Here is a 13,558-nt window from a genome sequence, read left to right as displayed (position 1 = left end):
CACGTTCAGCCCCGACAAAGTTTGTGCCGTTGTCCGAGCACAACTCCAACACCTGACCACACCTGGCCACGAAGCGTCTAAGAGCATTGATAAAGGAGTCAGTGTTGAGAGATGCTGCTACCTCAAGATGCACAGCTCCTTTTTACTGTACATCTTCCTCGCTTAATCTCGAAAGGCCCAAAGCAATCTACTCCAGATCGAGTGAATGGAGGCTCACCAGGTGAAACCCTGTCAAGAGGGAGATCTGCCATCCGTTGATGTCCCGGTACTGCATGCAGTCTACGACAGATGACACACTTGGACAGAGTCTTCCTAATAGCAACACTTGCTCCTGGGATCCAGTATCTCTGACGAAGATTCGACAGCATGTGGTTACGTCCACCATGCCCTGTCACTTGATGAATGTGACAGAGAAGAAGGTCGGAAATGTGAAGGTCCTTGTCAAGATAGCTGGATGTCTTGCCTCCTCTGGCATAGCTGCTCTACCAAGCCTACCCCTAACTCTTAGAATGCCACCTTCAAGAATAGGGTTGAGCATGTAGAGATGACTAGTCTTCTACACACCTTCCCCTTTCTCCAAGCCACTTATCTCCTCAGAGAACCTCTTCCCTTGACAAAAGCAAACACTTGCAGTTTCTGCCTTGTTGAGCTCTTCAACTGACAGAGGACCCTTCACAGCTTGAGCTCTGACAGTCTCCATCTCCTCATGTATGTTCTCATCCTCCAGACCAGACTGAACAAGAAGCCTCCTCTTCTGAGCCAGGTCCAGCAACAGCCTCTTGAACCTGAGAATCCAACCAACCATCTTTCTCAGACGGAACCGGAACGAGAAGTGACTAATGAACTACGTGACCAAGTCTGCCTGTTCATCGGCTTGAATCGCATTCACAGAGACTACCGTCTTAACTTCAGGATCTTCTGGTGAGACCTTTCCAGAGAGTTTGGGCTGTGCCGGCCACTCAATTTCAGGCTCAACCAGAAACTTAGGTCCTGACACCCAAGCATCAGACCTCAAGAAGGATTCCACTCTGGTCCCTCTGGAAGCCAGGTCTGCTGGATTACTCGACGTGTCTACATATCTCCACTGAGAAGGACTGGACAAGGTGAGTATCTCTGAGACACGATTTGACATAAATGTCTTAAACCTTGATGTTTCATTCCGGATGTATTTCAGTACGGAGGTACTATCCGTCCAGAACACTGATTCCAGTAGTGGTATTTGCAATTCCCTTTTCCAGAACTTATCCATCCTGCTTGCCACCACTGTCTGCAGCTGTCAACTCCATGCGAGGGATCGTAATGGATTTCAACGGAGCAACTCATGCCTTACCCATTACAAAGGCACAGTGGGTTTGTTTGTGAATGTTATTCAGTAACAGGTAAGTGACCGTGCCATACCCATCTTCGCTGGCATCCGCAAAGTGATGCAATTGAGCGGAAGTGACTTCTCCAAACTTGGGAGGTTTCAAGCACCTGCAGATCCGAAACTCTTAAATCAGATGGAGCTCCTCCAGCCAGACGGTCCACTCCTGTGCAGCACTTACTGGCAAAGCCTCATCCCAGCCCAGCTGATTTCTGCACAGGCTTTGAAGAAGCTTCTTGGCGCTCAGCACCACAGGTGCAAGGAATCCCAAGGGATCGTAGATGGAGCTGACGGTGGATAAGATCCCTCTCCTTGTCAGAGGTTTGTCCTTGAGTGTGATCTTGAACTTGAAGGCATCCGACTGGACACACCACTGTACGCCCAGAGCCCTTTCCACAGGCAAAGTGTCATTGTCCAAGTCAAGATCCTTAACATCCATCGCTCTTTCCTGCTGAGGTATAGCGGCAAGCACAGCGCGTCTGTTGCTAATCCACTTGGTTAGCTGGAAGCCTCCTCTGGCACACAGCCGATCTACAATTCCTATTGGCTGGGCTTTAAACAGCCTTAACTCCGGTTCCCAGGATCGAATGCCTACGAAATTTGCTAGGTACACTTACATGGCCAATAGGGACAGGCTGAAATTGTTTAAGCCCCTTCCCCTCTGTGTTCCTATTGGCTGGGCTTTAAACAGTCATAAGTCCGGTTCCCAGGATCGAATACCTACGAAATTTGCTAGGTACACTTACATGGCCAATAGGGACAGGCTGAAATTGTTTAAGCCCCTTCCCCTCTGTGTTCCTATTGGCTGGGCTTTAAACAGCCATAATTCCACTACCCAGCATCAAAAATCTATGAAACTTGCAAGGCACACTTAGACAGCCAACAGGGAGAGGCTGTAATTGCTTAAGCTTTGTAGCCTAACTTTCCAGCTGATTGCCATACAGACTTGTTTCGTGGACAGAGCTGCGAGGGCCCGTTCATCGCTGCTTGCAGCTTTAATTATTATTATTATTAATTGGTTAATACTTCCTGTATTGTTGGACCAGTGTTCAGTCTGACCTGTGATTGTCCGGTTCCTCTCTTTAGGGCGGGAGCTGTGTAAAGTTCTCTTTCCATACGAAGCACAGAACGAAGACGAGCTGTCAATGAAAGAGGGGGAGATTGTCGCCATCGTCAGCAAGGTGATTTGTGTGTGTGTGTGTGTCAATTTATGGGTGTGTGTTTGTGCGTGTTTGGTTGCCTGTTATTCTCTCTCTATTCCTCTCTATTTTATTCTATTCTCCTCTTTAGTGTAGCGCAGTGGTTCTCAAACCTTTCAATTTGAAGGACCTCAATAACTCTGAGAGTGTACAAATGGAACCAAATGGACCCTTATGGGTCCATTTGGTTCCATTTGTACATTCTCAAAGTTACACACTCGTAAGGGTCTCCATTTGGAACCCCCTCAAGGAACCATGGGGACCACACTTTGAGACCCACTGGTGTAGCAGAGTGTTTCCAGTGAGTCAACACCCTGACTCTGTTTGACCAGAATGGAACAGAGCCTTCATTAGTATCATTGTAACAACCAGAATGGAACAGAGCCTTCATTAGTATCATTGTAACAACCAGAATGGAACAGAGCCTTCATTAGTATCATTCTAACAACCAGAATAGAACAGAGCCTTCATTAGTATCATTGTAACAACCAGAATGGAACAGAGCCTTCATTAGTATCATTCTAACAACTAGAATGGAACAGAGCCTTCATTAGTATCATTGTAACATCCAGAATGGAACAGAGCCTTCATTAGTATCATTATAACAACCAGAATGGAACAGAGCCTTCATTAGTATCATTGTAACAACCAGAATGGAACAGAGCCTTCATTAGTATCACTGGTAAGGAAGTAAGGAAGAGGCCTACTTTCTTCACAATATGTCTGCTGTGCATAGAGCCTATTCACTGCAATGTCATTCAATTCAAAGGGATTTTTATTGGCCGTGGGGAAAAAATACATTTGCCAAAACAATATCAAAACTATGAAATGTGTCTGCTCTGTTTTGCACGTACAGTAGCCAGTGGTGTAAAGTACATTTACTCAAGTAGTGTACTTAAGTACAATTTTGAGGTATTTTTTTACTTTATTGGAGTATTTCCAGTTTTAAGTACTTTAACTCCTACTCTACTCCTAGGGGGCGGCCATAGCTGAGTGGTTAGTGAGCCCGCCTAGGGAGCCAGAGGCCCTGGTTGCCCCAGGTACGATTCCAGGCCACGCCAGCATATGTGTCGAATGAAATTTGTCCCTGAGCAAGACTCGTAACCCCTAATTGCTCACAGGCCCTTATTGGAAACAAGCCCGCAAGGACTTTCATGAACGTCCTGTTAAAAGGAATTATCCTTATCCTTATCCACTACATCTTAGAGGCAAATATTGTACTTTTTACTCCACTACAATTATTTGAACATTTTAGTTACTTTGCAGATATACATTATTATATTATAAAAAAAATACATAAACCACTTTAGCCCTGTTTTATACCTAGGCTATTTGAAAATAGCAGATCTACAAGCTCACATCGCGACGCGTTCTCAGCTTGGAGATCTGCTTTTTTCAACCATTTTAGTAGTTTTACTTTTGCTACTTTAAGTATATTGTGATGCCAATACTTTTTGTACTTTTACTCAAGTACATTTTGAACACTGGACATTTACTTGTAACTGAGTATTTTTACATGATGGTATTAATACTTTTACTTAAAGGGCAAAACCACTTTGGTAGAGGTTTGGGTTGTGTAGTTACCTTGCCATGATGTAACTTCAAAGGTGGACAAGAAAAAAAAAAAAATGCTCCATTGATTAGGTAATAAAAAATGTGTAAAGGACAGAAGATGGACCGGGCAATGCGTGACAGAGACATACCATACAGAGAGAAGCTGAACGCGGCATGCTACCTGGAAAAAATGTCATTACATCTGTGCCCCAGATCATGTAGTGACAGTGCCCAGTCAGTCACAATCATTCATTTCATAGACTGGTTCACCTGAACCGAAAATAAATTATAGTCATCTTGAGTACTGATTATTTATATATTATTATTAATATTATTAGCGAAGTATTATTATTATTATATTGTTCATTCATTAATCATTGAGCTAGTAAGTGAACGGGACCTGTGTTGCCAGATTTTGCGAGAGAAATAAGCAACCAGGTCTATGAAAACAAGCCCAAAAGAAGTGGCTTAGTGACATCAGCTACTTGAAAATAGCCGATCTACAAGCTCACGTGAGCTTGTACATAGGCTATTCAAAACAAATTCTTGCAATAAAATAAAGAATAATTTGATTTTTTTTTAAACATTCTAACAACACAAATGCTCCCTGGCACAGAACATTTTCATGAAAATATTTGAGAACCACTGGTTTAAATAAAAAAACAAAATTGGAAGCAAGCCTAAATAAGCAAGAACACTTTATAAATAAGCCACACAAAAAACGCAACCCGCGACTACCAATTTTACAAGCAACTTTACAGAAAAATACAGAAAACGCTGATTCTCTTCCAGACTCGGTCTGATCAACACAACATGTTTATATTTTTATTGTGTGCTGTCATGCTTGTTTGAGCACAGGTAGAGAGCCTAAATGTGTTTGTTTCATTGTATTTAAGATATTCGATATAAATTATTATTTTTTTAATGCCAGATTTAGCTAATACGGCCGTAAACGTCCCATTCAAACTGCTAGCTTAGCCACTGTCCACTTAGCCGGTGCTCTGCTCTGAGACTCAGCACAACAGATGTTTATATTTTTATTGTGTGCTGTCATGCTTGTTTGAGCTCAGAAGCATATGTGTTAGAGATTATACAAGTTAGATATAGATAGAAGAGAGATGGAAGATAATGTACACCGTCTACACTTGCTGCTTGCTGAACAACGAGCACAGGACTACAGAGTGATGTACCAGCGCGACCAGATAGATAGAAGAGAGATGGAAGATAATGTACACCGTCTACACTTGCTGAACAATGAGCACAGGACTACAGAGTGATGGACCAGGATGTACCAGCGCGACCAGATAGATAGTAGAGAGATGGAAGATCATGTACACCGTCTACACTTGCTGCTTGTTGACTACAGAGTGATGTACTACTGTACCAGCGCGACCAAACAACCTAAGTTTAATGGCGGCCAAAGTGGGCGGAGTTAACAGCGTCTCAAACCTGTGACATCGCTACGCCCGTTCCCTATAGAACATCACCAAACCCAGTACTGTTTATTTTTTAATAAAAATGTCCCACAACTTCCCGCTGATTTTACTATTTGAAGGTCCGGATCCGCGGATCCAGTCCGGTTTCCTACTTAATAAATATCGCAAAATCAACAGGAAGTCATTTTTATAAAATAAAAAAAAACAGTACTGGGTTTGGTGATGTTCTATGTTGTCTGAATCAACTTTGTTTGTGTTAGTTTATGTGCTAAAAGAGTGATTTTGAGATCTTTTTTACCCTACAATGTAAGTCAATGAGGAGCATGTTTTGAATTATCAATTTCTAATCAATGGAGCAATTATTTTTGATTTCTTGTCTAGGCTACCTTTGGAGTTACATCATGGCAAGGTGACTACACAACCCAAACCTCTACCAAAGTGGTCTTGGCCTTTAAGTAAAACATTTAGTACTTTTTCCACCACTGACAGTAGCTCTATGATCAACATGGTGCAGAGAGTGGCAGGAATACGAGTATGATTGACAGCTTCATGTCGGTTCCATTGGAGCTTCTCCTGTCGGCTCACACATCTTGATCACACATCTTTCTGCTGTGTTTTGCACATTGTTGTTGTACTTCCCCCAGCAGATATGGGAGTTATTTGTTTTTTTATTATTAGTCATCATGTCTGTTTATTAGTCATGTTTTTTTTTTAATCATTAAGCCTTTATGCTTCTTCACTCGACTGTGTCGCGCACCGAAAATAGCAGAACTAAAAGCTCAATGTCTCTGTCTCTCTGTGTTTGTCTGTTTCTATGTCATCATGCACGCTTTTGTCTCTTCCCGTCTTGATTACTGCAACGGACTCTATACCACCCTGAGCAGTTCGTCAATATCCCAACTTCAACTAGTACAGAATACAGCGGCCAGAATTCTCACCAACAACAACTGTAGAGCACACATAACTCCGGTGTTAGCAGCACTTCACTGGCTACCGATGAAGTTCAGAATACATTTAAAAATACTTTTAACTACTTATAAAGAAAACCAGGGGGGGGAAAGCACTACATTGGCTGGCCCCACTTTATATTACTGACCTACTGCCACCTAAGGGCAATGTGAGATCCCTCAGGTCCTCTGACAAAGGCCTTCTGAAGATACCCGCGACAAAGCTCAAAACAAAGGCTGACGGGGCCTTTGCAGTGGTTGCTCCTACACTGTGGAACGCCCTATGACCTTTGGCCTTAAAACATGCTGAGTCAGTTGACGGTTTTAAGAGCATGCTAAAACACATTTGTTTGGTAAGCATTTTGTGCCATGAAGTTTTTACCTGACTCACATAGGTCAATGCTTTGTTTTAATCCTTGTTGTATTGCATTATTACTCTATTATTATAGATTTGGTTTGTAACTTTGTTTCGAAAGGTGCTTTATAAATACAATTTACTTACTTCTGTCTGTCTGTCTGTCTCCCAGGACTGTGCAGATCCAGGGTGGTGGATGGGTGAGATCGGGGGAAGACGGGGTGTTTTCCCTGCTAACTTTGTCAAGATGTTAGTTCCTGGTGTGGAGGAAGAGGTACACACATGCACACGCACGCACGCACACGCACACACACACACATACGCCCTTCCTGTGACTCTATAGTTGACCTTTGAAGAATGAACACATGCTTACTGTGTGTGTGTGTGTGTGTGTGTGTGTGTGTGTGTGTGTGTGTGTGTGTGTGTGTGTGTGTGTGTGTGTGTGTGTGTGTGTGTGTGTGTGTGTGTGTGTGTGTGTGTGTGTGTGTGTGTGTGTTTTCAGAGACCAAAGAAGCCACCTCGTCCCACTGCCCCTTCAGCAAAACTCACCACGGGTAACCTCTTCTCGGGTTCTAGTTATTCTTATTTGGGCCCGAGCACTGCACAGTAGTGCGAAGCCCTATTGAAACTGCAATGATTATTATTATTCCCCAAAAATGAATCGCGTTTTTGAGGGGCAATGTGTACTCCAAAAGTTACGCAACTTTGCACACACATTACCAGTGGCGAAATATTACGTATTTTAATTGTCTCAAAAAGGGGCGTGGCATAATGGCTCAATAGCGCCCCCTACAAAGGTTTGTGCTTCAAGCCCCACAATACGGTTTCACCTACATGCATGTAAATTGGTACATACTTGTATTATGTCCTGACTTACGAAAAAGTCTCTTGAAGCCATGACCTAAACCAAACATGAAGTCGGCCATTTCTTATTAATAGTGGTGTTTTTGTGCATTTCACACCATTTTCACGGGTTGTACTTTAACGAACTCCTCCTAGGCGGATTGTCGGATCCGCCTCAAATTCGCTCAGCGTACACAGAAGACCTTAAAGATGAAAAGTTATCAAAAGCCCTATTGAAACTGCAATTCTTCTTATTATTATTCCGATTCTTCCCGATAATGAAACGGGAAAATGAAGGCTTACACGTACTCCAAAAGTTACGCAACTGTGCACACACATCATCAGTGGTGAAAAATTACGTATTAAAAAAATAAATAAAGTGGGCGTGGCCTAATGGCTCAATAGCGCTCCCTACAAAACTTTGTGCTTCAAGCCCGACAATACGGTTTCACCTACACGTATAAAAATCGGTACACACCTGTATCATGTCCCAACTTACGAAAAAGTCTCTTGGAGCAATGACAAAAACCAAACAGGAAGTCGGCCATTTTGAATTGATAGTGGAGTTTTTGTGTATTTCACGCCATTTTCACGGGTTGTACTTTAACGAACTCCTCCCAGGCGGATTATCGGATCCGCCTCAAATTCGCTCAGAGTACACTAAAGACGTCAACGATGAAAAGTTATCAAAAGCTTGAGTTTTCGTAAAACGGCGTGACCGTGGCATAGCGTCAAACTTGAACGCCAAACAGGAAGTGAGAATAGCCGATCTACAATTCCTATTGGCTGGGCTTTAAAGGAGAGATCCGCCCATTTTAAGTGCCTTTAAACAGCCATAACTTCGGTTCGCAGCATGCTACAGAGTCCAAATTTGGTATGTGGACTTAGACCACCAATAGGGATGATCTGTAATTCCTGAAGCCCCGCCTCCTCTATCTCCCTATTGGCTGGCCTTTAAACAGCCATAACTTCGGTTCGCAGCATGCTACCGAGTCCAAATTTGGTATGTGGACTTAGACCACCAATAGGGATGAGCTGTAATTGCTGAAGCCCCGCCCCCTCTGTCTTCCTATTGGCTGGGCTTTAAACAGCCATAACACTGGTTCCGAGCATCGAATACCTACGAAATTTGCTAGGTACACTTAAACGGCCAATAGGGACAGGCTGAAATTAAGCCCTGTAGCCTTACAGGGTTGTATCTTGGACAGAACGTCGAGGGCCCGTTCATCGCTGCTTGCAGCTTTAATTACTATAGTGTTTGTTCAGTAACAGTGTTAAATAGATCTATATTGTGATAGTAATCATTGCTATAGTGTTTCTTCAGTAACAGTGTTACATAGATCTATATTGTGATAGTAATCATTGCTATAGAGTGTTTGTTCAGTAACAGTGTTAAATAGCTCTATATTGTGATAGTAATCATTGCTATAGAGTGTTTGTTCAGTAACAGTGTTAAATAGCTCTATATTGTGATAGTAATCATTGCTATAGAGTGTTTGTTCAGTAACAGTGTTAGCTCTATATTGTGATAGTAATCATTGCTATAGAGTGTTTGTTCAGTAACAGTGTTAAATAGATCTATATTGTGATAGTAATCATTACTATAGAGTGTTTGTTCAGTAACAGTGTTAAATAGCTCTATATTGTGATAGTAATCATTACTATAGAGTGTTTGTTCAGTAACAGTGTTAAATAGCTCTATATTGTGATAGTAATCATTACTATAGAGTGTTTGTTCAGTAACAGTGTTAAATAGCTCTATATTGTGATAGTAATCATTGCTATAGAGTGTTTGTTCAGTAACAGGGGTCTCCCTGTCTCTTCACCTGAGGATGCCAGAGCAGAACCTCTGCCCCACATTTTTTAGATCGGCTTGTTATAGCGCCACCAGGAGTTTTGCTAAATATTTTTCGTCTCGTAATTCATATTTTGTCCAAACATCACACATATCAGTACAGAGTATCGCTATAGTCATGTGATCAAGACGGATCTGTCCGATTTTTCATATTCCATCCTGATTGTCAAACATTGGCTTCAAAAGTATGTAGGACTGCTCCGTTTTGAACAAAATGCCTCAAATCATGAACACAGCGTGCAATTGCCGTGAATCTTTGCACGGACATTCCCACTAGGCAGAGAAATAAATGACAACCTACATTTTTCACATCAGCGCTATAACTGGCCAATTTACGTTTTAACCCATAACTGCACCGATGGCGTGAAACTTTGCACGCACACTCCCAAGAGGCCAAGGAAAAACATCTGCCTTCATTTTTCACATCTGCTTTTTATAGTGCCACCAGGAGGCTGACTTTTGCAAATTGCATTTTTTTAATATTACTCTTACAGTGTCCAAACATCACGCAAATCGGTACACATTATCTATATAGTCATGTGGATCAACATGGATCTATCCGATGTTTCATATTCCATCCTGAAGCAGTGGCTCATTCTGAACAAAATGCCCCACAATATCACAATATAGAGCTATCTCACACTGTTACTGAACAAACACTATAGCAATGAGTATCATGTCAGGATATAGAGCTATTTAACACTGTTACTGAACGCACACTATAGCTGTAATGTAGGATCGCTAATTTAGCTGGTTGGAAAGTGGTGACCACTGTGGTGCATTGGTAAGAATGCAGAGAGGATTCTTCTCATCTTCGAGGGTGTTTATTCCAAAACTGGGTTACAGAAGGTATTGGAACGCAGTCCCATGTTGCAAATAATAAACAATAAAGTATCTTCGGTGATATAGTCCAAACACAATCAAAACTAGGGATAATATATCAAGCAGAGAAAATAGCTCTTCACACATTGCCTGCTGAAAACATACTGAGTTGAACAAACAAAAGCCCCACTAATCAACCCACCTGGGCTAAACTAAATTGAACACACCTGGCCCTGTACTGCAATTAGCTGCCAGTCCCTCTCTCTAGGCTGAACACAATTATCAATAAAGTCACTGTGACCCACATAGCTATAGACAGGAGTCCTTCATCACAATAGCAATGAGTATCATATCAGAATATAGAGCTATTTAACAATCAAATAGAATCACTTGACCTACCTTTTTAATATTTGTATGATTAAAATGTTTTTAAAGTTCAATATCTGTCAGACGATTGTATATATTTTTTGTATTAACTTACGGATATTATTCGATATTATTCGCATCAACACATTTTTCTGTATACTGCCTCCCCTGGTGGAGGGGAAAGGAACTGGTTGGAATAACGTGTTCCTTCCACACGCTACGTCCCACCGGGGAAACTTCCTCCTGTCAGGTGATAAGAAGCGGCCTGCTCACTCTTCATGCATTGAAGGAAGCATGAGCTCAGTTCAGGGCTTTCCCCAGGCTGGCAGAGGAAGAGTAGCGCCCAGGATTACAAGCTTAGGCATTGGCACCGGGTGAAAAAATGGGTTAAAAAATCCTGGGATAAAAAAAATTATACACAAAAATTACTCTTGTCATTAGTGTCACTGTGTGTTGTGTTTGTCTATGAAAGACTTCAAAATTGTACAAACAGTCAATATAGCCGTGTTAGCTTAGTGGTTTAGCTTACTGATTTTACACTCTACGTGTGGAAAATCGGTAAGATCGATGATACACACAGTATATCAGAATGTTAAGTTTCCATGTCTACCATTACAGAGCATCGGATGGATGACACCACCTCCAGAACATCAACCTTACGACGAAAATGGGAGCCTACCAGTAAAAGATGGAGGAAAAAGTTGGAGAAGCTTGCAAACATTGATGACCGTGAAGTTTTCAAATTTGGGAGTTTTGTGATTGGGAAAAAATTAGAATTCCTCATTGGAACAGGGAATAATGGAACTGACGTCGTTTTGGGGTTAAGAGCTGATGGCACTGAAGTTGCAGTGAAGAAAATGACACAAAGAAACTTGGAAGCGCTGAAGAATGAGCAAAAAATGTTAATACTTCCGAAGCTCGATGATCCTTCAATTGTACAATATGTTGACTATGCAGAGGATGAGAACTTTGGTTACCTTGCTCTTCAGTTATGTGAATACAGCCTGGAAGAATACATCACTAAACACAACCCCTCTAAACTGGAGAGGAAAAAGCTTGCAAAACAAGTTCTCAAGAGCTTAAGAGTTCTTCATTGTCAGAATCCTCAAATTCTCCACAGGGATATCAAGCCTCAGAATGTCTTAATTGGTAAGCTACACAACATTTTAAAAAATACACATTTTTAATTGAAATAAAACAAGCAAATATCAGAAATGTATGCAGCATAAGCTGAATTTATTTTTTTCAATCTATAACTCTTATATTATCCTACACAATTGTCCTTGCAGATATTAAAGGCAGGGCAAGATTGGCAGATTTTGGACTAAGCCGAGAATTAGTTGAAGGAGCAACAACTAGGTACACGAGAGCTGCAGGAACAACATGCTGGATGGCAAAGGAGACTGTGGTTGAACGTGATCAAGGTCCTGTACCTTATAAAAAAAGCAGTGATATCCAGGTTGTTATGTATTCTGCATGAGTATTTAATGTATGAAAACAACATAAATATGTTATTACATACTTCATGTTCATTCTTAACCCATTAAACCGGGAAAGCCTCAGTTTAATTTTAGATTTTAGTTTGTAGAATTGGCAGGTTTTAATGGGTTAATGTGGCTGAGACTTTAATGATGGATGAACATGGTTGTATCCTTTATAAAAGAAGCAGTGACATCCAGGTTGTTTATTTTATACTGTGTGAGAACAAGTTAATTAATGACAAAAAAAAAAAGTATTTAATAATTTCCATGCTCATTCTTAAGGTGGCTGGGATGTTGATATATTACATCCTGTCTGGAGGACACCATCCTTTTGGCGATGACTTTAGATGTGAAGTCAACATTCATGATGGAAAGTACAATCTGGATGATGTTCAGGATGAGGCTAAGGATCTCATTGAGTGGATGATCAATGCAGACCCAAAGACGAGACCTACAGTGGAGGACTGCTTGGCTCATCCCTTCTTCTGGTCAAACCAGAGGTATGATAGAAACAGTCAAACATTTTCCCTTCCACATATATATTAATTAATTAATTCACTCAAATCTAAACATTATTTCAGCTGCTAACAGTGTTGTAAGTGATATGTTTATATTCTCAGTAAACATTGCTATAGAGCAGGGGTATTTTTCAGGCAAAGTATCCACTACGTACTGCATGTTATATGTAAGTTTATACAGTGGTGGAAAATAAATACATTTAAGTATTTTTTTTTACTTCTACTCCACTATATCTCAGAGGCAAATGTTGTACTTTTACTCCACTACTTTATTTTGAAAACGTTAGTTACTGATTACTTTTAAGATTTAAATCATTAATAAAAAACAGACATGAACCACTTTAGCCCTGCACTTTGGCTATTTGAAAATAGCTGCCGCGCTTGTGACGTGTTGTGAGCTTGTAGATCCGCTATTTTCAAAAGATTTTATACATTTTGAAAACTTATGATAAGGGACATTCTGCATAATGGCATAATGAGTACTTTTAGTTACTTATCTTCATATAATTGGTAGAGATGCACGATTATGAAATTATGACCGATATTCGATTACCGATTATTTGCTGGGTCATATCGGCCGATCCGATACCGATATATTATATATTATATGTATATTGAGCTCATTGCTGAATTGTTTTAATTATTTTACATTTTAGTTTTGCTGGTAAAAGTTGATGGTAAACCCCCCTCCCCACTAACCCTACTGTGACGAAATATATGTATGGAATACATACATTAATTATATATATTCTCCTAAGTAACAAACTTAACACATTGACTGCCAGAGTGTATTCATAATGTACTCACCCCCTTGCCAGC

The 13,558-nt window shown here is 40.9% G+C and overlaps 2 protein-coding genes across 2 annotated transcripts in view; both read left to right on the top strand.

Moving 5' to 3' along the window:
• LOC308105610 (uncharacterized protein) overlaps positions 1-7,408 on the top strand; it is a 44,910-nt gene extending 37,502 nt beyond the window's left edge. Inside the window, exons 7-10 of the mRNA XM_080456442.1 lie at positions 2,450-2,544; positions 5,934-5,961; positions 7,027-7,128; positions 7,357-7,408. Of these exons, the coding sequence (XP_080312568.1) occupies positions 2,450-2,544; positions 5,934-5,961; positions 7,027-7,058 (155 nt within the window). The 3' untranslated portion in view covers positions 7,059-7,128; positions 7,357-7,408. The remainder of the gene's footprint in view (positions 1-2,449; positions 2,545-5,933; positions 5,962-7,026; positions 7,129-7,356) is intronic.
• The window catches only part of LOC308105606 (uncharacterized protein), a gene marked incomplete at its 5' end in the record, with an annotated part of 123,482 nt that overhangs the window by 88,158 nt on the left and 21,766 nt on the right, over positions 1-13,558 (top strand). Inside the window, one exon of the mRNA XM_080456438.1 lies at positions 12,504-12,721. Coding sequence (XP_080312564.1) covers positions 12,504-12,721 — 218 coding nt within the window. The remainder of the gene's footprint in view (positions 1-12,503; positions 12,722-13,558) is intronic.

The sequence above is a fragment of the Gymnoscopelus braueri genome, assembly GCF_963280865.1.
Source record: "Gymnoscopelus braueri genome assembly, chromosome: 18".
Classification (NCBI taxonomy): Eukaryota; Metazoa; Chordata; class Actinopteri; order Myctophiformes; family Myctophidae; genus Gymnoscopelus; species Gymnoscopelus braueri.
The sequence above is the reverse complement of the archived record's forward strand: the minus strand, read 5'-3'. Positions and strand labels throughout refer to the sequence as shown.